Source organism: Zonotrichia leucophrys, chromosome 4, assembly GCF_028769735.1.
Source record: "Zonotrichia leucophrys gambelii isolate GWCS_2022_RI chromosome 4, RI_Zleu_2.0, whole genome shotgun sequence".
In the NCBI taxonomy this organism is placed as follows: domain Eukaryota; kingdom Metazoa; phylum Chordata; class Aves; order Passeriformes; family Passerellidae; genus Zonotrichia; species Zonotrichia leucophrys.
The window spans coordinates 30,169,581-30,194,294 of NC_088173.1; the positions used below are offsets into that span (position 1 = coordinate 30,169,581).

At 40.9% G+C, this 24,714-nt stretch overlaps 1 protein-coding gene across 2 annotated transcripts in view; it reads left to right on the top strand.

The window, feature by feature from the left end:
* Positions 1-1,240: 1,240 nt before the first annotated feature.
* UBA6 (ubiquitin like modifier activating enzyme 6) overlaps positions 1,241-24,714 on the top strand; it is a 28,613-nt gene continuing 5,139 nt past the window's right edge. Inside the window, exons 1-29 of one of the 2 annotated variants that reach the window (XM_064710999.1) lie at positions 1,241-1,374; positions 1,665-1,860; positions 3,967-4,029; positions 4,925-5,019; positions 5,855-5,883; positions 6,659-6,753; positions 7,248-7,359; positions 8,456-8,536; positions 9,093-9,215; positions 11,297-11,420; positions 12,659-12,762; positions 13,168-13,230; positions 13,690-13,766; positions 14,419-14,485; positions 14,916-15,059; positions 15,731-15,798; positions 16,063-16,141; positions 16,334-16,414; positions 16,781-16,858; positions 18,112-18,293; positions 18,646-18,751; positions 19,488-19,577; positions 19,689-19,769; positions 20,330-20,458; positions 21,285-21,336; positions 21,442-21,505; positions 22,357-22,426; positions 23,072-23,143; positions 23,838-23,955. In XM_064710999.1, the coding sequence (XP_064567069.1) occupies positions 3,989-4,029; positions 4,925-5,019; positions 5,855-5,883; positions 6,659-6,753; positions 7,248-7,359; positions 8,456-8,536; positions 9,093-9,215; positions 11,297-11,420; positions 12,659-12,762; positions 13,168-13,230; positions 13,690-13,766; positions 14,419-14,485; positions 14,916-15,059; positions 15,731-15,798; positions 16,063-16,141; positions 16,334-16,414; positions 16,781-16,858; positions 18,112-18,293; positions 18,646-18,751; positions 19,488-19,577; positions 19,689-19,769; positions 20,330-20,458; positions 21,285-21,336; positions 21,442-21,505; positions 22,357-22,426; positions 23,072-23,143; positions 23,838-23,955 (2,425 nt within the window). In that variant the 5' untranslated portion in view covers positions 1,241-1,374; positions 1,665-1,860; positions 3,967-3,988. The remainder of the gene's footprint in view (positions 1,375-1,664; positions 1,861-3,966; positions 4,030-4,924; positions 5,020-5,854; positions 5,884-6,658; positions 6,754-7,247; positions 7,360-8,455; positions 8,537-9,092; positions 9,216-11,296; positions 11,421-12,658; positions 12,763-13,167; positions 13,231-13,689; positions 13,767-14,418; positions 14,486-14,915; positions 15,060-15,730; positions 15,799-16,062; positions 16,142-16,333; positions 16,415-16,780; positions 16,859-18,111; positions 18,294-18,645; positions 18,752-19,487; positions 19,578-19,688; positions 19,770-20,329; positions 20,459-21,284; positions 21,337-21,441; positions 21,506-22,356; positions 22,427-23,071; positions 23,144-23,837; positions 23,956-24,714) is intronic. The other variant, XM_064711000.1, reaches the window with a different exon arrangement.

Below are 24,714 nucleotides of genomic sequence, written 5' to 3' on the forward strand. Positions count from 1 at the left end.
AAATACTATCTTTAGCATCAATTCCTTTACATAAGGGTCGCAGTCGACATCCAGAATGGCTTTCTCCGATTATCCCGTCTCAGTTTTCCATTCGACATTCCAGACTTCTAGTGGCCTCTAGTGGCTCTCCGAAATTTGCCCACATCTCCAATTATTTGTGCGTGAAAGCAGCGGTATAGCTGGCAAGAGCCTTCACCCTGATCCTGCCGAAGCACAGCCCACGTTTGAACGAGCACAGTGTTGCCCAGCTGCTCTTAATCTTTGTTAATTAAGTACAAAGGCTGTGTGCACTCTTGGATTGAGGTGTAAATCTTGAGAGTTGCTAGAATTCTGTTAAAAGAAATGCCAAAATAACGTACTGGGATGCTTTCAAAGAGCACAAAACTTGGGTCTTCTTACCCTTACAAGTTCCCCTTAGTTGGTTGGCCTGTTTGGAATTTTTTAAGTTATAAATATTTTAAAATACAAGGTGACTATTCTATATTCACTGTATGCAAGGACACTTTTGAGTGCTTGAATCCCTCCCATTCTAGACAAGATGTGCTAATAGTATCAAGAATGATTTAGAGCTGTCTCATCTACTCCAGTGATCGGCATAACAAAAGGGAATGCAGGGTTCAAGCTGAAGGGAGACTAAGCTGGATGATGGGAAGGTGGGCTGTGCAAGTATCTTAATCAAGAGTCCGGGAAATGGGAGAGAAAATACTGATGGGAGGAGATGTTGGGTTTACTGGGGTGGTGTGGAGTTGGTGGTGGAGGCAGCGCAGTGGCCTCTCTCCTGCTTGGCTTGCCCTCTCTTGCTTAATCACCACCAAAAGAAGAGGAAAGGTTTCCACAAGCCTATATACCACCCCGGCACGGGCCGTACTTTGGCTTTGGTAACTCTTTGACAAATCTCCTCTGCGGCCTTGGCTACCTTCTCGTATTTCGCAGTTGGCTCCCTAGACCCTTTCGATGAAGTTCCGCCTGTTAGTGCGGTGACATCTGCTGGTGTTCTCCTGCCAGATACACAGGCAGGTACTGCAGGAGCAGGGCCCGGGAGCGCCCTTCATCGCCTAAACTGGTTATGCTTGAACCTAAGGAGGATTTATTGATTTTATTAGTCTTAACAGCACGGTGCGGGACTTTCCGGGCAGAAAATGGCGAAGATCTCAATGGCTTAAGCGGCTCCGGGCAGCGGGTGCGCAGCCCCTTCCGCTGCCGAGTCGCGGCGGTCCCGCCTCCTCAGGGCGGCACCGGCCCGGCCCCTCATGTCGGCGCAGGCGGGGAAGCGCCGCGGCACCGGCGCTGTCGCTTCCCACCCCTTTCCTGCCTCTTCCCCCGCCGCCGGCGGCTGCGCTCGGGCCTGGATCGCCTCGCCGAGGCCGCCGCGGGGTGAGGAGAGCGGGCGGCGGCGGGCGGGGCGGGCGGCCGGCGGTGCCCAGCGCCGCGGGAGCGCCCCGGGAGCGGCGAGTGCGGGCTGCCGCCGCCAGGCTCTGCTGCGGAGCGCCCTGGGAGCGGCGAGTGCCGGCTGCCGCCGCTGCGGTCGGGGCGGTTCTGAGGCAGCCCGCGGGCTCTGCCGGGGCTCCCCGCTGCAGATCCGAGGTGCCGGTGTTCCCGCATTAGCCGGGCTGGGCAGGAACTGGGTTTGAGCCTCCTCTCTCTCTCTCCTGCTGACTGAACAGGGAGCCTGCATCCACTGGGATCAGCCCGGGTAGGTGGGATGAGTCCAGGCCTCCTCCGTGCCATCCTGGCGTGCTGAACAGGAGTAGTGAACACTGCTTCAGCCTGCGCTGACTCGGAGGTGGGAGCACTGTGAAACCAGCACACCGCTCCGCTCCTGTGCCTTTGCTGCTCTTCAGAGCATCTCAGTCCGTCCTGGTAACGTGTGGCTTCTCGGTTTGTCTCTGGGTTATGTCATGCAAGCATCTGAGGCTTTAAAAAATGAAGAACATTACTTAAACAGTTAAATACAAGGCTGACATTAAAACTGAGTGTTGGCTTTTAAAAGAAACAGACAAGTGTGTAAATGTTAAGCCTCTGGTAAGAACTAGGACAAAATGTTAAAATTTTTTACATGCATTTCTTTGAAACAGATTCAATACCTGTATGGTGGAACAAAAGTGAGAAATAACTTGGATGCAGAAATACATTAACCGAGTTTGTCCTATAGTCGCTTGTGTGTCGTAGTGTCACTAAATCCTTGTGGAAGGAGGTGTTTTGCTCTGCCTGATGGGTGCACTGGCAGCATCTCAGTGCTGTAACTATCACTGTAGGAGGAGAATGAGGAAATGAAAAGTATATTGAAAGAGCCACTGTCAAATGAGTCTGTGTGAAACAGGTGGCTGAGTTTCTCTTGCCAGTTGATCACACATCCTAGTTGTTTACAGATGACTGTTTGGGAGGGTATAGAGGTTGAAATGTTAGCAACCACAGCAGTGGAAGCTGAGCATTTTTATCCAGGTATGGATCATCTTCCCCATCTTAGTACTGCAATCCTTTTATGTTGTGTAGTCCCAGAGTGCCAGTGCTGTTGTGGAGGAGCAGAACAGCTCTGGTCTGAGATGGCTTGCTTTGAAGGGCGCCTCCAGCCTGGTGTCGCAGGCAGTGGCTGAAATGAAGGCCCTTATTTAAGCAGGGACTGTAAGGTGTGGTGTGTTGCACTCTGGCTGGAGTCTGGCTCTAGTACAATGGTCATTGCTTGTCTTCAGCCCATGTGGTGTCAGGGCATGGGAGCTGCTCTCAAGTGGCTGGTGGTGTGGGCTGTGGTGGAGCTGCTCATGCTCACTGCCTTGAGTGCTCGCTGAAGTGCAGGAGTTAATGTCTATGTGGTGGAGGAGCTTTGTGGATGAGATTTGTGGCCTGTGTCCAGTATAACTCTGTCCCTTGCTATGCTATTTCAGCACTTTCTAAAAACCAAAAGGATGAATTTTGGGTCAGAATGTTGCAGTCTCTGCATTGTGACAAACTGCAGATACCATACTTCTGAAATGTTAAAATGTTTGCCAGAGTCACCTGAACAGTGAATAGGAGTTATATTTTGGGCAGGTTTGGAAGCTATTTTAGAGTATATCTGTGCCCTCCAAAATAAATGTCCTGGGCCTTTATTTTCAGTCTCAGGAGAGAGGGTTGTCAGCTATTGTGTAGTTTCCAAGGCAGTTTGTAGAAAGCTGAAATATGTGACCCAGAACATCAGTTCCTATCACTACTACCAAAGTACACAGAGGGTCTATTTTGGTCATCCTGTGTTTGGTGGCAGTCACCTGCCAGGTTCAGGAAGCACCAGTTCCCAGTGTGCATAAGTAAGAAACAAGGTGCCCAGGGGCAGCTTGTTCCTAATCCTAGTGCTTAGTTATCACCAACTTAACAATGAAAACATCCTTGTTAATGGCCAAAGGCCTTAACAGCAAAGATTGTGTGTTTTCTTACAGTCCTATCAAACTGTCTCACTGCATGTTTTAATTGAATGTTGCAGTAATTCAGATCTTTGGGTGTTGGTTTTTTCAGTTAGCTGAAACACTTGTTTCTTAAGGGTTTTAAATTAACAATGAAATAATGCAGCATAAATGCCTATTTCTGGCCATTCAGTGATCTTCTATCTTCTGTTCAAAAAAACCCCACTGATCAGATGGATGCAAGTTGATCAGCTTGGAGCTCTTGATGTAAAAAGAGTTGCTCTTTCAGTAAATCTAACTGTGGCAAATAAGTAAGTTTTGCATTTCCTCAGTGGGGAAATTAATGTCTGTTTGTATTTTGAAAGTATTTATTGAAGATTTGTGGCTTTTTGTGTTCTGGCTGGTGTGTGTTTTCCTTATCCATGTGCTGTGATGTTCCACAGGCTTCTTAATGTTCAAAGTGATTCCTGTGTAGCATCACTTTTTTATTTTTCAGTTCCTTTAATGAAGAACTGAGTGGGACAGGGAGGGGGTGCCAGCTGTGAAATTGCATCTGACATAACCAGCTCATTTCTTTTTGTAACCCTTCTAGTGTAAACAGATCACATTGAATCATGGCAGCAGACTCTATGGAAATTGATGATGCTTTGTATAGGTAAGATTGTCTCATTTTTAAGCATTGTTCCTGACTTTTCAGGAGCACTTACATTTACATGCAGTAATGTTACAATTTCATTCATCCCTCACCCTTTGCTGTGCTTCTTGGTCCTCATCATCAATATCTCTGTTACCCTCCAGACCTCAGGGTATTGGATTTGAGGGTTTTTTTGTAGATTAAAAAAAAAAACCTAAATATTTCTTTTGGTTTAGTTTTGTTTTAATTTGTTAGCTGGGAATGTCTTGAGATCACTTGGCATGGGAATTGTGCGGGAAGTCTCTACTGGGACAAATGATATCCCTGTAAAAGCATGGTGGGATGAAAAGCTTCTTTGTACATCAAAAAGTAAAAAAAAATTTAAAAAATGATTGCATGCAGAACAAATACGGCTTCTTTGTAATTCAGTGCAATAGTTCTAGTGTTGTGTCACTTCACTTTCTGGTAGTGGCCTCGTGAAAGTTGTTCTTTTCCTTGATGAAAAAGGTGATGTTTAGAATGGTACAAGTTTAATAGTACAGATGGATGTTAGGATTCTCCCAGATTTCAGGATCTGACTACAAAAGCTGTATCACCTCTGTTCTGAAGATTTCTGACAACAAAGAAATTCTTTTGTATGCTTGTGTTTTCGATAGTTAATTCCAAAAGTTTTGTTTATCCTGAAGAAGTTTTGCACTGATTTAAAATTATAACTTTATTTATCTTCTCTAAAACCTGGCACTGACAAGGTCTGACTAAATGCATTTCCCTGTATGCATTGTGAGTGCAAATCTTATATTTGATTGATAAACATTTCAGTTTTGAAAAAGTTTTTTAATGACTGGGAATTCCTGACTTGCTTTAATATGCTCTTGACTTTGTATCTTGTTTTGATGTGAATTTGTCTTTGCTGTAGTCGCCAGAGGTATGTTCTTGGAGACACAGCAATGCAGAAGATGGCTCAGTCCCACGTGTTCCTGAGTGGTATAGGTGGCCTTGGGGTGGAGATTGGTAAGTTAGGTAACATTTGTTTAAAAAGGCACAATTGTGTGTAAACATACTGTCCCAGAATACTTGTAAACCTTAAATTTAAATATAATAAGCACATCTGAACTGAGTGAATTTATGTGTGCATGGTGCATATTTCTAACATTGCAGATGCAGGAAAGATCCTGGATTGACTTCTGTTTTTACTAGAACAGCATTTAAAATTTTACTTTGAAATGTGCTTCCATGAGCCAGATTGCTTTACCTAAATCTTGTGTCCTATATGAAGGTTTAGGATAGGTAATCCAAGTTACTCTTTTAGGTATCAGTATCAATGAATGTATTATGGGAATAGCTATAGCCCAGATTTTTCCCATGTATGAAATGGGAGTGTGTGGGGAGAACAGAGCTATTTGGTGAAGATGCATAACTGCCCTGATACAAGAGGCTCCTTAACAATTTCCCTTACTCCTCATGAGCAAAATGATCTTGTTTTGGCTGGTTCATGCCTGGGGTGTTACTCCTTCAGTTGCCTCTAGTGGTTCCCTGCACCAGATGCCAGAACAGTCATGGGGTTTTGCAGTTTGTTGTCATTACTGTCTCTGTAATCACAATTGTGGCATGAACAGCTGACAAATGACAAATGCAGAGACTCTTTTTAACCTTGCTTGTGTTATTTTGCTTTCTGGGGTGCTGTAGAATGCTTGAGCCAAATGTAAAAGAGAAAAAACCCTTAAGCTATGAAGTTCTTAACAATGAAATACTGTTATTGTCCACCTGAGTAACTATCTAATTACAGGTTTGCAAGTAACCTGCAATAATCCCTCTCTTTGTTTTTGCTTTGTTCTTATTTTTTCAGCAAAAAACATCATTCTGGCTGGGGTAAAGGTATGTAAAACAATTGTGCTGTCGGGTATTCTTGGGTAAGCATGAGAAAAAGGCAAAACACTACACAGTAATCTAAAGTTTCTGAATCTGTTTCTCTGTAGAAGGGTTGCAAAACATGTGAGAACCTAACCTTTCAATAATTTGGAAGTTCTAGTGGTACTGTTAGACTCTCACGTTAATGTCCACGGTGCTCTGAAATATCTCATAAAATGTTTTAGCCAGCTGCTGATCAGATACTGAATCTTTTTGTACAAAGTGGCTTCTCCTAAATGGAGTGGTCCAAACACAAAACTCAAACTATTCAAAATATGTTATCTTATTTTGTCATCCATGAGAATCCTTTTGTATAGACATTAGAATAGTTGGGTGTTTTAATCCAACAGCTGTTTTTGTGCTCCTGGGATTAATTTTATTAGCAAGAAGCCTTTTAAAGCTCTTCTTTCCAATAGAAAAAAATCAAGTGAGTCCATTAATTTTCAGATGACAGTTGCCCCTGTATCACAGTCTGGCAAAAATCATCCTTGATATTTAAATGCTGTCTGTTATCACTGCAAACTGGGAGGAAAATGTTGAATGAAGTGCATGTTGTCTTTTGCTGTCTCAAACAGTAAGAGTTTTCTTGGGAAAGTGGTCAGAAGAGCTTGTTCTTATATGTGCTACAAATGAATCTTCTGCAGTGTTAGTCCTCCAACATTTTATGGGGCTTAATCCATCCTTTGGGTGCTGTGACCTTGTATATTTCTTCCAGCAAATGCTTTTTGACAAACTTTCTTAGGCTCTTACAGTTCATGACACCAAGCACTGCACAAAATGGGATTTGGGGATCAACTTCTTCATCCATGAAGATGATGTTACCAGTCAAAGGAACAGGTCAGTGAAGTCTTTGGAGTGAGAGCCTGATGGTCTCATCAGCATCAAAAATAGCAGTTTGTTGTCCAGGAGCTGGTAGTACATATCAAATACCTGTCAAACCCTTTCTCTGGAGTTGCTGGCTGTGACTACAGTGCCCAGGTAGTTATTAGAGGAAGTCTGGACTTGGGACTGAGGTTCTGAGTCACAGGTGGCACTGCTTGTTATGCAAATTTGATAGTGGGGGCCAGCATGCATTTCTTCCTTGGGCTTTCTCAGCCACTTGTACAAGACTGGATAACAGCCTTGACAGCAGACAGTCCTTGAGTCCTGTGGGATATCAGACACAGCAGTTGCCCTCAGACCTGCTAGGAACTGAGGTGTAAATAAATGGGTTGTTGTTATTGCCAGGAGACATTGTGAGGATCTCTTGCAGGGCATGTGTAGTATGAAATTCTATATTGAAAATACAGTTTTGTAGATATGTAAAAAATTGAAAATTGTTTTTCTTTCAGGGCTGAGGCCACACTTCCTCGTATTGCAGAACTCAATCCATATGTCCATGTAGCAGCATCAACTGTGCCACTAGATGAAACCACAGATCTGTCTTTCCTAAAGCACTACCAGGTATGTCACTCTTAAAGCAGTTGTATGTGTATTCGTGTATTTTCTTCAGAGCATACAACTTGGATTTTTTATGTAAGTAAATAGAATAAAGAACTTCAAAGTATATGTTGAGATGGTGTAAATAAAACAGTAGGTCTTGTATTTAGACTGTTGAAGTGTTGTGCTTATTTTTTCAAGACTGAAACAGTGGGTTTGTGTTCCCACCACTTTCTTAGTACACTTACTATAGAATTTGCTATGACAATAAATAGCTAAGTGGGGTTGCTGTACAAAGTTTTTTCTTTGAAGGTGAAACTGTGACCTTTGCAGCTACATAGCACAGATGTTCTACATATATTCTGTGTGCTGTATTCCAGGCAGCAGAGGCTCAGGCTGTATATTTGGATGATTCATGTATGTATGTAATGAAATGTAAGTGCCTCTGTGGTGGAGTGAGGGCACTTGCAGTTGTTCATTCAGCTGTCTCCTGCCTGTGTGCATGGCTCAGTCTGAGAGCCACACCTTTGCTGTGTGGCTGACCTACAAGCACACCAAGTTTCTGAATGTCCCAGCTACAGCAGGCCAGTGTAACTGAATGGGTTACAGTGCACGTGCCTCAGAACCCAATGCTGTCCTAGACATTAAAGGAAGGTGTGTAGGAATTCTGTGTCTGCAATTTTATGACCACAAATATTGGAAGCCTGTGCTGACTTCTTGGTGTGCACTGATGAGTATTATTTATGTTTTTTTGCTAGCTTTAATCCTAAAATTCAAAAATCTACATTTTTGCTGAGATTATCCATAACTGTTTTGGTAAATATTCTAATTGGGTATTGAATTCCACAGCTGCAGTCAAAAAAAAAAAAAAAAAAAAAAACAAAACCCCAAACAAACAAAAACCTGAGAATTTGCTGTTCCTGTTCTTACTCATTCTGTTTCCAGAACTTGTGGGGTGGTAACCACTCTGCTTTAATGAAAAAATTTCCTAAAGACTGCTTTCTCTTAAGGATAGGAGTCAGGACACTTAAGTAACTTAGTCTAGGTACTAAGGTTTCCCATAGCCTGAAGAGACTGATTGCTTTCAGTGTCTTAGAAGTGTTTTTGTTCTTGTTCACAGTGTGTCATACTGACTGAAGTAAGTCTGTTGCTGCAGAAGAAGATTAATGACTTCTGTCATGCTCAGCAGCCACCTATTAAGGTAATAGAAAAAATGCAACACATGAATAATCTGTGCAGTGGGCATTCTGGACCTCCAGGGTGTTCTTTCCAGAAATGGAGAAAGCTGATTATGAGGTGTATAATTCAGTGCAGATGGCATGTTGATGCAGCAGCAGGAGTTCTGGGAATACAGTGCTGCTGCTGGTATTATCTGGATACCAGTACAGGTAACCACAGCTTGGTCCTTAATTAAAAAGGAATCATGTTAAAGAAATAGTTTTCACTGTTAACTCCAAGTGGTTCTGAAAGAATGTGCTGGGACTGAGGGATGTGCTGCAGCTGGATGTAAGAGAAGCAGAGATGGCAGCATTTCACTGTGCAGTGCTGTTACTGCTGCCTTGTGAATGGGCTCAGAAATGCTCCTGCAGGTTCAAGGTCTGTTGTTGTGCTGTGCTGTGTAGTGTGCCCTGAGCACACAACAGGTTTCCACTGGAGAATCAAACCTGCTGGCCTTCAACAGCTCCAGTGTGAGGAGGCATCATATCTTTGGCTTGTGCTGTTCTAGGGATACTCATGATTTTTGCTTTCTCTTGTAGTTCATCAGTGCAGATGTGTATGGAGTGTGTTCACGTTTGTTTTGTGACTTTGGTGATGAATTTGAAGTGCTGGATACAACAGGAGAGGAACCAAAGGAGATCTTCATTTCAAATATAACACAAGTAAGGGATAAAAGTCATTGTGTTGCTTTAACTGTGTTTGAAAGGACTCATTACTGGCTCTTTGAAAAGGAGAGTGGCTGAGTGCTTCACTTGGTGCTATAGGAGAAGCAAAGTTACTTTGGTTACTTTGTTCTTATCCTGGCCTCCTGGTTGTTACTTATCGTGCAACACACAATAATGATTTTTCTTTTATTGGAGAGAGAGCACGAGAAAGAAATGAGGGGATGTAGAAAGAAAAGGATGGAATTTTGGTGTGGGAATAGGGTAAGTCTTGCAAGGAAGTGTGAAAATAGGCATGAAAAGAGCCTTTTTATAAGAAACTGCAGCACTTACAGGCAGGCTACTAGAATAATTGAGGGAATTGAGAACATATTTTGAAAAGAAATTTAAAAGTTTATTTTAACCTACCAAAGCAGGGCATGAGAAGGGCATATTAGTGCTAGTACTTCCAGTGCAGAATGTAAGGATGTCCATTTAATCTTGTATTATTGTTTTATAAAGGGAAATTACTTTAGGTCCTTTTTTTTCAGTTCTGGAAGTCCAGACAATAAGCTCACTCATCCAGCAGCAAGTCTTTTGTCCTGTCTTCAGTCTAGATATAAAATAACCAATCTAGGAGGGGTTGTACAGCAGGTTGAGTTTGGTCTGGATTAAAGCTTATGATATGATGATTTGGGTAGCCTCTTCCTTAGTGCCTTTAAAAGGGAATGGATGATTTGATCATTCTCATTAATTACATAAGGAGTATGTAGGGGGATAGAATAGAAGAAAATAAAGATAATGTAGAAAGTGATCTTACCCCTAAGGAGTTGCAGCTGGGCCAATGATCAAAGATTAGGAACAGGCCTGACTTTACCAGGCCACAGCTGTGATCAGTGAGAAGAAGAGTGCTATAGAAGAGTGGGGTGGCTGGGTGAGAAGGGAACTGGAGTCAGTTGGCTGCTTTGTGAAGAAGAAGTCGTCAGTGCTTGGAGGAGCAGCCCACAAGAAAAACCAAGAGGGTATGAAACTTTTGTGATAAGGAGATAACAGTATGGCACCCCTGCAATAAGATGACAACAGGAGTATGTAGCTGAGTTTCATGGCCTGTGCTGATTATCTGCCAAGTCAAGGAGTGAATATATTTGTATGTATGCCCTGTGTTTAATAATCTAATACTTGACTGTAGTTGTATCTTCTTCCACTCTGCAGTGTAAAACTGATGAGAATTAATGCCATCAAGTGCCTCTTCTTGTCCTATAAACAGGGTCAAGGTGGTACTGGTGTCCCTAAATCAGAGCAGAATTTTCTCCAGTCAACTCCTTTCATCGTCCACAGAGAATGTGGTCCACTGTAATTAAATCCTATGCTCCTTAACTGGAATCTTATACTGGAGACTCAGGAAGGGATGAGAGGAGACTTTACAGGCCAGGCTTGCTTGCAGATCCACCAGGTTACAGCCTGAGGTGTAGCACAAGGTCTGGATGAGCTGTGTTCAGACTGCAGTGAGGTCTCTGTGTGCGCGGCAGGTTGGCATCACATCCCATAACAGGATGAGGTGTTGTCTGAGATTCCTGGAACAGTAAGCTTGTCTGTGTCCTGCTGAAGCTGTCTCTCCTGAATGCTGTCCGGCTTTTTAAGCTTCCAAACTTTCAAGACTGAGTTTGGATGTCCTTTCTAAGGTTATCAGACAGAAAGGAAGCATGGAGTAATAAGCACCATTTACAAGATTTTATTTTTTAATGCATCTGAAAATTTCTTTGAACGTGGGGACTATTTTTAGTTTGGAAAAGGGGATAAATCTGCTACCATTTTAGAACATAACAATGGGTTAAACTGCTGAGAGCTAGGAAATGCAGTTTGCTAACTTACTGAGAAGTGAAAACAGTGAAAATGAGAAAGTTTGTGTTGTAGAAACACTGTTAAATTGAAAATTTAAACTGAAAAAGTTGCCATAGGTAACTCTTGCTGTGACAGAAATGAGGTGTTAAAAGTATTAGAGACTGCAGTTTCAGTAGACAAAAAGCTATGTGCCTGCAATGCAGTGTGACCCCTATGCACGAGAGACTTCCCTCCTTGCTGACTGCCATTTTTTATTTCAGTCAAATCCTGGTATTGTCACTTGCCTTGAAAATCATCCACACAGGCTTGAAACAGGACAGTTCTTAACCTTTCGGGAAGTGAATGGAATGTCATGCTTGAATGGATCCACACACCAAATAACAGGTAAGCTGCTGCTGGCTTATTGGCAAGGTTCTTGTTTGCTGGCCTGATTTAGCCACTGCAGTGTTAGTTACCATAGTCAGAGGAGTGCTGGGTTGTGCAGACCTCCAATGAACTTGCACAGAAAAATCGCTTTTTGGTGCAGAGGTGTTCCTGGTGTTGTTTTAGATGGCATTTAGTAAATTCTACCTGAATTCATCTTGCTGCTTAAGGAGCCAGTGGAATAGCTCAGCTCAAACTGTGGAATCTAGTTAGCAGCCTCTGAGCTGACCATCCTTCGTTTGCTGATGAAACTGATTTGGTATTTGGAGGGTCCCATAGTGCCTGTGCTTCTGTCATGTTTTGGATGCCACTTGGTGTGTCACCGTTTGCCTTGTAGCTTTTTTGGGTGACAATTGTAAGTGTACAGGGATTGCATTGACAATGTTCTAAGAATGCTTTTGAAATTATTTTCATGATTTACATCTACCCTGCTTTGTTCTACTTTATGCATGTCTCAAGGTATTCTACATGGTTCCTTTTGGATGCTGGGGAATTTTTCAGTTCCCAGATCTGAATGTCTGTTTGTTTGGAGCAGAAGAGAGAGCAAGTGGGTGGGAGTTGTTTGTTTGTTTTTAACTGTTTTGTGGTCTGAGACAAAACCCAGTACCCTTGAAACATGTGCTTGAATCTGTTTCCTCTGGGCCCTTGCATTTTGCTAGAACTGATGCTGCAGTCAGTTCATTCCTCTATTCATTGCTTAGCTTTTGGTTTTAGTTTTCCATGAATTAAGTTTTTCTGTCTTTTTGCCTTGCCTGAATGATGCTTCCCCATGTATGAGGGGGAAGATGTGACCAAATGCTCCAGCTGCCTTTTTTGATTACCTGTAGTTCTCATCACAGGGCTAAAGTCCTACTCAAAGGAGTTAATACTGGACACTGCTGTGCATGTTCTAAAGAAAATTACATGTGATTTCATTTTTGTTAAAGAGCTGTGGTCATCAAAATTCTTGTTAATTCTGCTGCCACTTAAAAAAGCTCATTTCATAACAGCTCATGTGAAACTAATGCTTTGTCCTTCTGCCAGTTTCTGGGTTAATCCTGTTAGAAGGATCAGCTGTGCTTATGTTTCAAAATAAGGCTGTCCACTTGAAATTGCAGCACTAAAGAAAGGACAGGCAAACCCTCCCCTTCACTGTATACAGAACTGTAGCATCCATTGACACTTAGAATTATCTGTCACTGTTTATTGTCTTTTTTCAGTGGTGTCACCTTACTCCTTCAGCATTGGTGATACATCAGAGATGGAGCCTTACCTGCATGGAGGCATCGCTGTGCAAGTGAAGACGCCCAAGATGTGTTACTTTGTAAGTGTGTGCTTGGCAAAGCTGGGTTCTCAGGCATTAATACTCTGAGCACTGGAAGCAGAGTTCAGCATGTACATGTTTCCTGGAATTATAGAATTTGTTTAGAGGGGACCCACAAGGATCATGGATTCCAGCTCCTGGCTCTGCACAGGACAGCCCCAGAAAGCACACCCATTTAAAGATGAGTCTTGCCACTAGGATGTGAAACATCTCTCTGACCATTTTTGATAGAACTTGCACTAGATAATTAATTTTAGATCTAGTATGGTATGAATAATGAAAAGAGTGCTAGTCAGAAAGCATATGCATTTCTTAATCTCTGTAGGAAGAGTATAGTTTTGTCAGGTAGCAGTGGCTGTGGTGTTCTTAAGTGGTACATTGTTGTCATGAATTCTGTTTTTCCAGGAACAGCTGGAGAAGCAGATAACAAACCCATTATGCCTTGTTCCGGATTTTAGCAAGCCTGAGGTAATTAGCATGTGGGGATTTGGGCATAAGTGCTCTAATAGCAAAAATACATGAATTGTAATCTGTATCTTTGTGTTTAAGATAATATAATTTCTAATTTTTGCCCTTAATTTTGTTATTGATGTTTGGCAAAATGCAATGCATTATAATGCCTAGTTAAATGAAGATTACTACACTTTCCAATTTCAGCTCTAAACTCTTTTGGGGACTCTTCAGTTAGACTTAGTTGAAGTGGATGCTGAATGTGTGTAAAGTTGCATTACTGAGCAACACTTTTTAAAAAACATTAATAAAATGTATTTCAAATTCACTTTTTTAAGGCCATTTAAAAACTTTTTTTGAGTGTTGTACTGAAGAGACAAGATATGAAATGGTAACAGAAGAGTTCAGATAGTTGTTTTTGTTTACTTCATTTCTTCCTAGTTTGTAACTGATCAACAGCTGTTTTTGTCTTAACAGGCACCTTTGCAGATCCATGTTGCCATGCTTGCCTTGAACCAATTCCAGGAGAACTTTGGTCGTGGCCCAAACATTGGGTAAAGCAGCAGTTCTGTGTTTGCCGAGCCTTGAACCAGACAGATCTCTCCTTTTGGTGTAGTTCCTGGGTGGCTGTGCAGCATGGCACCTTCCCTGTCTGGTACCTGATAGACCATGTAGAAATGGAAAGATGAAAAATGTTACCTGATGTGTGTCTGGGGCTGTAACAAGGCTTTCCCAATATTGCAATGGCACTCTCTGGGCCCAGGCAGACAAGAGACACTTCTGGAGGGAGGCCTTCTCTCTTCTAGCTTTTTCACATTGTGGGACTGATATGGAAAAGTTGTTTCAGTGATCCTGAATTATCTTGTAGTTCATGGATTTAAAAAACCTAAATGATTTGGGTTTAATTTTCAGTGTTTTTCATTCAGCTATAGTTCTTGATGTGCGTAATTTTGAGTTAAATGAGACAAAATTACTTGAGAAGTATAAATCTTAAGACTGTACTTGCACATGGGCTTTTCCACTGAGACTCCTGTTCTTGAGCTAACTGGAACATTTAGAAGTACATCTTGAATGCTCACTGTTAAGGATAATGTGAGATTCCATACTTCCTACTGTATCCATTGCTTTTTATGTGCCATTGATTGTGTTTTTAGAAGAACTCTGGAATGTTTAAATCATCATTATTGTTTCTATCCTGGTGTCTAGATGCCTTCAAGATGCTGAGGAAATGCTGAAAATAGCCATTTCTATAAGTGAAACACTGGAAAACAAAGTGAGTAAGGAACCATTATCATTATGACTCACTTTTTACTCGCTTATTTACTTGCCTAAAAGTCATGCTTTTGCCTAAAAGTCATGCAACAAGTTGTTGCATGTTGGTCCTTGTTCTGGCCTTTGAGTCCATCTTTAGATAGATCAGCTGGCTGTCTGAAGGCCATGTGAGGAAACAGAATGGGATTTCAGCATGGGTTCAACTGAATGTTGGCCTGACATGATGGCTGGTCCTGTGGTGATGTGAATTCAGTTTTTAGACGAATGCATGTGACAAATGCAGGGTATATGGTGGATCTGTCTTTGCTGGAAACATTTTCCTAGTCAGAGTGAAATAATCTGTCTTTTACTAAGAACAATGGACTGTGAAACTGTCAAACACTGACGTGTTCACTGGGGGGGTAAACCTGTTCCTGTGTCTTACTTTTCAGCCTCAGGTGAATGGAGATGTGGTGAAATGGCTGTCTAGAACTGCTAAGGGATTTCTGCCTCCTTTGGCTGCAGCAGTGGGTGGTGTTGCTAGCCAGGAAGTCCTGAAAGCAGTAACAGGAAAATTTTCACCATTGCAGCAGTGGGTAAGGCTGTCTTGGTTTTTGGATGGTTATTTTGACATGTTATCAAGGGATGGTTGTGTGTAAATGCTGTATGATCAGAGTAGCCTGAACAACTTCTGTAACATGGAACTAAAAAAAAAAAATATTGAGACTATATTTAGAAAAAGTAGTGGTTTTATGAGCATAATAAAATTACAGCCAGTTTTAGTTAAAGTTTTTGTATTTGGGGTTCAGATAGTACACTGTTTTTCCACACTAGCAACAAGAACCTTGGCTTGTCACTGCATGGATGCAAGGATGTGATATAGTGCAGATAGCAGCTTAAGCTACTGTGTGTAAGATCAGGGCTTTTAGACTCTCAGGATAAATGTCAGAGTACAGTTGGATTAAAATTTGTCACAATCTTCAGAGTTACCTATGGAGGGGTAACATGCCTGTGAGAAGTCAAAACTTGCAGCTCACCTGTTTGAGTGATTGTTTTCTCTCCTCTGTATCCAAATGCTTTTTCCTGTTCACTAAAATTGTGGACTCTAGGGTACCAGATGCTGTGTAGTCTTCCAGTAAATACTTAGTGCTCCTACATTTCCAGACTCTGTTGTTCATACAAAGTACTTAATTGTTAAATTAAAATAACATGAATGTTTTTCATAGGTTTTTAATAGATTTTTTCTTTTTTCTTTTTTTTTTTGCAGCTATATATAGATGTTTTAGACATTGTAACACCTCTAGAGAAGGTGGGCTCTGAGGAGTTTGTCCCACGGTAAATATAACTACAAACTGCTGGCTTATGTACTGCTCACATCTGAGTCTCAAGCAGGCACAGATGTCTTTTAAAGTTAATTCAGTGCTGTTTGCTGGAGGGACAGGTTGGGGGTTAAGAATGTGAGTCCTATTTCAGCATGAAAAGGAATTATACTCTGTCTGACTTTCTGAGTTCATGTCAAAGTGTAGTTTGGCATCAATGGTACCACCATGACAAATAGCAGCTTGAAGTCTCCTGTTTTTGTCTCCTGTGCCTGCATAGGGGAGATAGATATGATGCCTTGAGGGCTTGTATTGGAGACTCTCTGTGCCAGAAGCTCCGTGATTTGAATGTGTTCTTGGTGAGTATGGCTGACACTGTTACTCTGTTTGCAAATGCTTTGTTGGTACAGCTAATGCCCACTGTCCCCAAAATACATGAGGGCAGCTCTCTGTGATGTGCCACTGCAGAATAAATGGTCCAGAATTGGAATGGACTTGTCTTTGTTGTTTCCACTTAACATTTCTGATTCTAAAAATGTAATGTTCTTTAGGTTGGCTGTGGAGCCATAGGCTGTGAAATGCTAAAAAACTTTGCCCTTCTTGGTGTTGGTACTGGGCAAGACAAAGGATTGGTAAGTCACCTGTTAACCTTACTTCTCATTAGAAGTAGTGTGACAGGGAAGAGCTAAATAAAATAATTAGACTACTAAAATTGTTAAAAGCTTAAGTCTTACTTCAGGTTGATGTCTGTGCAGAGAATACAGTGGCTTGGCATAGAAGGGTGTGCAATTAGAAGGAGTAAACACTTGAGCAGTCTTGCTGTATTTTGATTTTAAAACAAAATGTAGTCAGTCAGTGTAAGGAGAGCTTTGACCACACTGGATGCCAGTAACAGAGTTTTGTTTTGACAAGTGTTTATAGAAGTTTCATCAAGATCATTGCTAAGTGTTGCACTTAAGTTGTAACTTCAGCTGTTGCTTTTGCCCCTTCTGACTTAGGTTACAATTACAGATCCAGATTTGATAGAGAAATCCAACCTGAACAGGCAGTTTCTTTTTCGACCTCATCACATACAGGTAGGCTTTCTTATTTAGTAAATTTTCTGGACTATTGTATTTGCCTGCCCTATGTTCCTACAGAGAGCTGAACTTGTCAGTGTCTGTGCTGTCCAGAAAAGACTTAAAGACTGTAATGAAATCTAGGGTTTTTTTAAACTGTGCTTAGAACTCCAATGGCATCTAACTCCTCACTAGTGTCAGTTAAGTAAAATTGGTTGTCTAATCTTAATTTGTACTGGTGTTTTTGTTTAATGAAATCTCTCAATTTTGACAGTTGAATGAGTACTGTATTGCTTAAGAGCCTGCCATGCGTTACTATGTCAGAAATGCTCTACTATGCCATTGAAATTTGGGGAAAATAAAACAACAAAAGTTGTTTTTTTGAGTGTGCTGGCAGAAGTCTTCTTGATAGAGCTCAGTAGTGCTGCTGCTGATGGAACTTGACCAAAGTTGGTGTCTTTTGACTTAATTTAGCTTTCACTAAGCTGGTAAATGGTTTGAAAAAGCCCAACGTGTACATTCAGTAAATGCATAACAGAGAAGCTGTTAATTCCTTAGAAGCAGAGAGAACATCCCAGTACTTGCAAACACAGCACAAAATAATGAAGGTGGCTTAGATCATGACAGCAGTGTGGAAAAAGGCTTCCCCTGCCCAAAACCCAACAGTTGAATTTTCTGCCTCCTGTTTATGGGTAGCAAATCTGGGAACAGATTGCACTTGGGATGGATAGATAAATGGAACCCTGCAAGCTTTTAGAAGCCACAGGCTTGAGTGCTGATCTGTAGATAATTGTGGTATGGCTAAAAGTGTGGAGTAGGTCAAGAACTTTCTTTCAGTTTAGCTTCTGAAATTGGTTTTGTGTGGAATGCCTTGCAGTAATGTGATTATTCACAGGTGCTTGATGTCTGTGCTGCATAGACAGAGTCAGAGTTACTGATGGGTTTATCCTCAGACAGTCATGAGCTGCTCCCTTCTTTTAAAGAAATTCTTATGAGTGGCAGCATGTGGCATCAGTTTGTTACTTGATAAACCATTTAAGCACTTCTACCACCACGTCCTCTCTGAAACACTAAATAAAACAAAAAATAAAACTAGATCAATAAGGTATTTATCAGTGAGGGAGTATATGAATAAAAAAGTGTTTACCGTGTGTTTTGCATACTAACATTTCTATCAGTGAATTTTGTCTGATCAGTAAATGAAGTTGCTGTTTTTGTGTCCTTGATGTTCTTTATCTACATATTGCTGATATCTGTATTTATGCTTTCAGAAACCCAAGAGCTACACTGCAGCAGAAGCAACTCTGAACATCAATCCTTACATAAAGATTGATTCAGATATCAATAAAGTTTGTCCAGCCACTGAGAACACTTACAGTGATGAATTCTACACCAAGCAAGACGTGATTGTGACTGCTTTGGACAATGTTGAAGCCAGGAGATACATTGATAGGTAGGGGGTGGAAGGGAAGCCAGGGCAACTGTTAACTTCTGATGACGGTGAGGATACTCCGTCAGTTTTAAGATTATTAAAGCATAAAAATATGCATTTAAATTTAAAAGTAGAGATATTGACATTTACAAATAATTTCTAATGCTCATAATCCACACATGTTGAGGTATAGGGTATCTTGATCTAACCTGAATAATTCTCATTTAATCTCTTTTTTTCCCTGAGTTTGGTGTAAGCTTTCCACTCTTCTGAAAGTGCCTAGAGACAACTCTGGTTGCACTCCAGTCATGTTTGCAAGGCAAGAATGTAGAGATTGTTCTGTACTCTGATAGTCTGTGTCTTTCCATGTCAGTCGTTGTGTAGCAAACCTGCGTCCTCTTATAGACTCTGGAACTATGGGAACAAAAGGACACACAGAAGTTATTGTGCCCCATCTGACAGAGTCCTACAATAGTCATGTAAGTCTTTCAAGACCATTGCTCACCTTCTGTAGCTTGTCCCATGATGCCCTCTGACTCTTTGATCATTTTTGTGTCTTTCTAAAGTAAGTGGCCTGTTTGAGCTGCTGCAGAACAGTACTGTTAGGAAATAATTGCTTCCTTTGTTTCTGAAAAAAAACCGACAGGAAATAAAATCTGAGCAGTTCTTTACAAGCATACATAATAGTTCTGTTTGAATGGGAGAGGGCAAAATAAACCTTCAGGCTCTATTGCTGATAGACACTACCTGCAGTATCCCTCTATTTTAAGTTCTTACGGAGAAATTCACTGGTTGAGAACACCATGAAATAAGGCCATGTGGACACAGACACAGGATTTTGAGCATCCTAGTTGTCTTGTTAGGGTCCATAAAGAAGTCTTTCTGGCCTTGAGTGACAGGACATGAAAAACTTTCATTTTGAAAGTGTACATGAATGCCAGCTCCACATCTTGGAAGATCTGTCTGGCAGTTTCGCCTGTCGTTTATGTTTCAAAGTTCAGTTTTGCTTTCCGGTGTTGAGTTTAGATTATTCCTCATAAAGAAGAATTAACAATACTAGCTAGTGCTGATAAAACAGATTTCTAAGCATAAAAAGCCACTTTGTGTTTTATTACAGCAGAGTTTTTAACTTATGTAGTGTACAAGTTCTTGGTGCCATTATTAGCAATTAACCTGGGTAAGCCTGCATTGACACGTAACTCTCTTTAATCACAGCGGGATCCACCAGAGGAGGAAATACCTTTTTGCACCTTGAAGTCTTTCCCAGCTGCTATTGAGCATACGATACAGTGGGCAAGAGATAAGGTAATGAATTAACCTTTCTGGCATTCAGCACAACTCCATGTGTGTTTGGAAGGGTGGGCATCTGATATTCTTCTTGCATAATGCCATATTTGTTCTTTTTATTTTATACAGTTTGAAAGTTCATTTTCTCACAAGCCTTCATTGTTCAACAAGTTCTGGCAAACCTATCCATCGGCAGAAGAAGTTTTGCAGGTAAGGGAATGTTGCCAGGGTAAAATAGAGGGTTTAAACTACTGCTTTATAGATTTTGTTTCTATTTAAGGCTGGTGAGATTACAGTTAGTTTCTGAGTTTTTTCAGAAAACCTGAAGACTGGCCAAGTCATTAGTTGATCATATGAACAGTAGTGTCTCTTAATTATAATTTCTCCAGCTCATGGGCTCTGTACATGATGTAGAAATACCAGAAAGACTGAAACACTGCTAGTGTGTGATTAATGTGTGTCACACTGATGTGTAACTAGCTAGGAAAAAAGAAAGTAAGACTGAGTTTGAAGTGAGTTCAAGTAGTAATAAATTAGATTGGAATTGTTTACTGTCTTTTTATTTTCAGTCTGTAATGGCCTGTGGTCCAAAGGGCTGGGAAGTAAACGGGGAAAAACCCCAGTGGAGAGGAGCCCATAAAGGATAATATTTCATGAAGTGAACCTCTGTTTCCTCTTGCTTGTGGATTACTAAAAACATATTTACTGTTTGACTGACTGGATTAGAAGGAATCTTGTCTGTTTTAACATTTCCATGTTTCTTTCTCTAGCGAATAAAGTCAGGAGAGAGCTTGGAAGGTTGTTTTCATGTTATTAAAACTCTCAGTAGAAGACCCCGAAGTTGGACTCAGTGTGTAGAACTAGCAAGAATAAAATTTGAAAAGTATTTTAGCCATAAGGTAGGTAAGACCTGTAAATGGGGTAGTATGATGAGGATTTTAGAAAACATTGTGGCTCTAATAACAAGATGTCCAAGTCTTCACATTCACTTCCATCTCTTCACAAATAACAGACTATACTTGAAACCTAAAAATGCTGAGTCCCCTTTCTACTGTAGCGCTTCTAGGTCTGGTTTATTAACTCACTCTTAATACTCTGTTCAGTAGTCTCCATGCAGTTTTCTTGGCATTTTTCCATTGTTTTCCAAAGTATCAGGATTATCAGATGTCTTTTATTAGGCAGTGGGTTTTTGTTTCCCACACTAAACTCCTGTTACTGAACTCACCTTTGTAACCCTGATTTGTCTCAAAGATTTTTCTGAAATAAGAGCCAGTTGTTCTGACAGTCTGATCCACAGTGTTGCTTAAAGTATGTGTGTAATTTTGTAGGAAAGATGGGATTGGGATGTGGTGGATTAATAAACGTTCCTGTGTATACAGAATACCTGGTGGTAGTTGTCACATTGAGAAAATATTGCATTCCAAGTTGTGAATCCATATGCAAGAATCCTAAAGTGACAATAAGGTGGGGGAGAATGCTTTGCTTCTTGGATTAAATACCTTCCTTGAGCTTTGTACAGATGAGGTGACATTGTCATCTCTGTTCTGTGAATGAAATGGGCAAGCACTCTGTCTAGTAGTACTTGTCTTTAAGCTGTTCATCTTGACAAAGGTGTTTGATGATTTTCCTAACTCTTTAAATTACTTCAGCTAGTCAGGCTTGATTTAGTATGGTCATGTCAATCTATGTGACAAATTACTAAAGCCTCTCTGGCTTTTCCTCTAGGCTCTTCAGCTCCTTCATTCATTTCCCCTTGATACACGATTAAAAGATGGAAGTAAGTACAAATGCCCCTTTATGCCTTTTGGCATATTCATGGCATGTCATGTTGCTGCTGCTCCTGGTTCCTTAGGATTTCATCTTAAGTCTGTTTTCCTACCAGGTTTGTTTTGGCAGTCACCAAAGAGGCCTCCTTTCCCAGTGAAGTTTGACTTCAACGATCCTTTGTAAGTATGGTACTGAGCCAGATGCATTGTATGGCATCCTACAAAGCCCAGCTTACAGAAGTGCAAGGCAGTGGCTTTATAGCCCTGGGACTGGGCCCAACTGAGCCCTGGACTGGGATCAACAGCTGTTAGTGCACAGTTTTATCCTGTGGCAGATTTGGTGAGATGCTGAATACTTTCACTGCAGATAATTTAACTTTCACTGATATGGGATTGGAGGGTGCTGTTCTGACAACATCTAATGGGAAATGTCTTAGAACAACCCATTTCATGTCCTATATGGCTGCAGAATTACTGAGTTGTTGCTGTCACACCTCCCTGCCCCCACTGTCCACATCATAAAATGCAGGATGTGCCCAATGACCTAGTGAAGGGACTACTTTTCTTGTTCATTTCAATTTGGGTCTGATCTAGATGGCTTGGGTATTACAGATCATTTTAAAAATGGATGTGGCCGATGGATTAAAAAGCTTTTATGTGCTGTATATCTACAATTGCTTTGAGAAACTGGATCACCCATTTTTGGTTTGAAAGCTGACATCGTGGTAAATATCAAAGTAATTCTGAGGTTAAGCTTTTTATCATATTGATGTTAAATGAGCATTTGTAATTGTTTGCTGACTGCAAAGGATAAGGAGACGTGGTTTTCATTAACTCTCCACTCATCAAAATTTGCTTAGTTTTGGGCACAACTTCTGAGTCACTCAAAATGTGCTATTTTGTACTGTGTACACTGAAGGATGGAAATCCTGTTTCTCAGTATGTTTGTTCAAGATCTTGAACTGATTGCAAACCTTTGGGCAACTGAAGTAGAAAAAACGACCAACCAAAAATAATTCTTTTGTCTTTAGGCACTATGGTTTCATCGTGAGCACAGCAAAGCTCTTCGCAACGGTGTACTGTGTTCCTTTCACAGAAAAGGTAATCCAGACTAACAGTGTTCCCTTAACTTAACCTGGTGTTCAGTTTGGGCCTATGCCCAGCTGCCAGTTCTTTTCAAGGGCTGATTGAAGTGATTCTTACAGTAATCTGTCCTTCAGCACTGCCTGTTTGGCAGTTGCTTACGCTTTCTTTAAATCCCTAACCTGGAGAAGAAATGAGTAGTGTAATGATCATTTTCAGTAAGCACTGAACTTAGTAATTATTATTTTGATGCTACATAACTAGTGAACTAAATGAAAATCTCTTTAAGGCTTTTTAAAAAAAATTAGTATCTTAGATATGCTATGGAGGTTTTATTTTTTTACTGCTTACCACCTCTGCATTGCTTATCTTTTTTTTTTTTTTTCTTGTTTGTTTTTTAATTGGACCTTCCTGTAAGTCAGGTTTGCACTTCTGTTCAGTTTTCAAGTGCTTTCAAGTGCACTTCACACTGCTCTGGTTTGCTGTGGCAAATGAATTCTCCCTTGGTGTTTTAATGATGATGCTTAGCTGAAACATCACTGAATATCTGTGATACTTTTTGGGTCTAGTATTCTTTGAAATCCTATTGCACTTACAGTCTTTTTGTGGAGGCCTTTTTGAGTTGATGTGAATTTAAATTGTTTTTCTTCAAAACTATAACAGGACTTGTCAGAGGAAACCATTTTGGGGATTATTTCATCTGTGAAGGTACCGGAGTTTAGACCTTCAAACAAAGTAAGTGTAATATTTAATTTAAAGAAAAAACCAAAATATTCTACAAGCAGTGTCCCACATCTCCAACTACTGCATTGATGCTAATGAGAAATAAACACAAATTATAATGTGTTCTGGGGAAATAAGTGTGCTAAGGTTAGAGGGAGCCCCTGAAGAACACCTAGTTCAATCCTCTTGCTTAAACAGGGGCAGCTAGAGCAAGTCATCAAGGACTGTGTCCTGCTGGGTTATGAATATCTCTGAGAATAGTGACTCCACAGCCTCTCTCTCTGTGTCAGTGTTCAACCATCCTCACAATTTTTCTGGGATGCTTTTGTTTGTTTCTTTGAAGTATGTTTGTGTTTCTTAGGGAATTTTACGTGCTTCAGTTTGTGCCCTTGTGCTGTCACTGGGCACACCGTGCTGTCTGTACTTCCCTCCCCTGTGAGATGCTTGTGCACATTGATAGGATCCCACTGACCCTTTTATTCTGCACTCTGAACCATCACAGCTCTCTCAGCTTCTCCTCCTATGAGAGATGCACCTGTCCTTTAATGTTCTTAGAAGCTCCTGGCTGGACTTGATCCAGTAAATCCATGTCTCTCTTGAGCTGGGGAGGAAAGCCTGCAAGGAAGACAGGAAATTTAGTACACTTGACAGCTGCACTGTATGAATTTCACGTATTTTATTACTCAAGCACTGTGCACACTTGCAGGTTGTACAGACTGATGAAACTGCAAGAAAACCAGATCATATTCCCGTCAGCAGTGAGGATGAAAGAAATGCTATTTTCCAGCTGGAGAAGTCTATACTATCCAACGAAGCTCTGGAAAGTGAGTGGTGCAAAACAGTGTCATAGTTTAGTAATATCCTGCATTTACATTTGCCACTAGTGACATTCATATCTTTAGATGAAGCAGTTCTGGAATTCTGCGAGAAGTAGAGCTGATATCTAAAGCTTTCTGAAGTGCCATGCAGATACCTGTCCTGTTGCTTCACATTACCATATGGTTCTGAGATTCACAGAAGTTTTAGGCTTTCTGTTATGCTTACTTGTAATTATGACACTGATGACAGGGAGCAGGCAGCAGTGGGGAATTGAACTCCTAAGGAGGGAGGAAGGGTGCTGGCTGGATCCCAGATGGACTGCAATTTATTTGGGCATGAGAAGGCTGACTGTCACTACTTAGAGTTCTCAATCTGAAATTATCCTAAATTGTAAAGATTGTTGAGAGTTTTCCTCAGCATCTTCTGGATTTAAAATGAGGATGCTTGCATTCCATTTTGTGCCTGGACATACAAAGAGGCCACTAAGCAGCAACTACATGCAAGCTTTTTTAGCCCATGAATTCAGGAGAAAGATTAGCTTATCCCTAACTCATCCCATGGAGTGTCAACCCAAATCTCCGATTCCAATGCTACTGAGTCTATATTTTTAAATTTTTACAGCTGAACTAAATTTTAAAAGGGAATTCTCTCAGGATGGAGCTTTAGTGAGGTGAGGTGTATGAGAAACATCCCTAGTGATGTTCAAAATCTGTTCTTGGTGGTGCAAGGAAAGTAAAATTATAGAGCTCTGTTGATGTTCTATT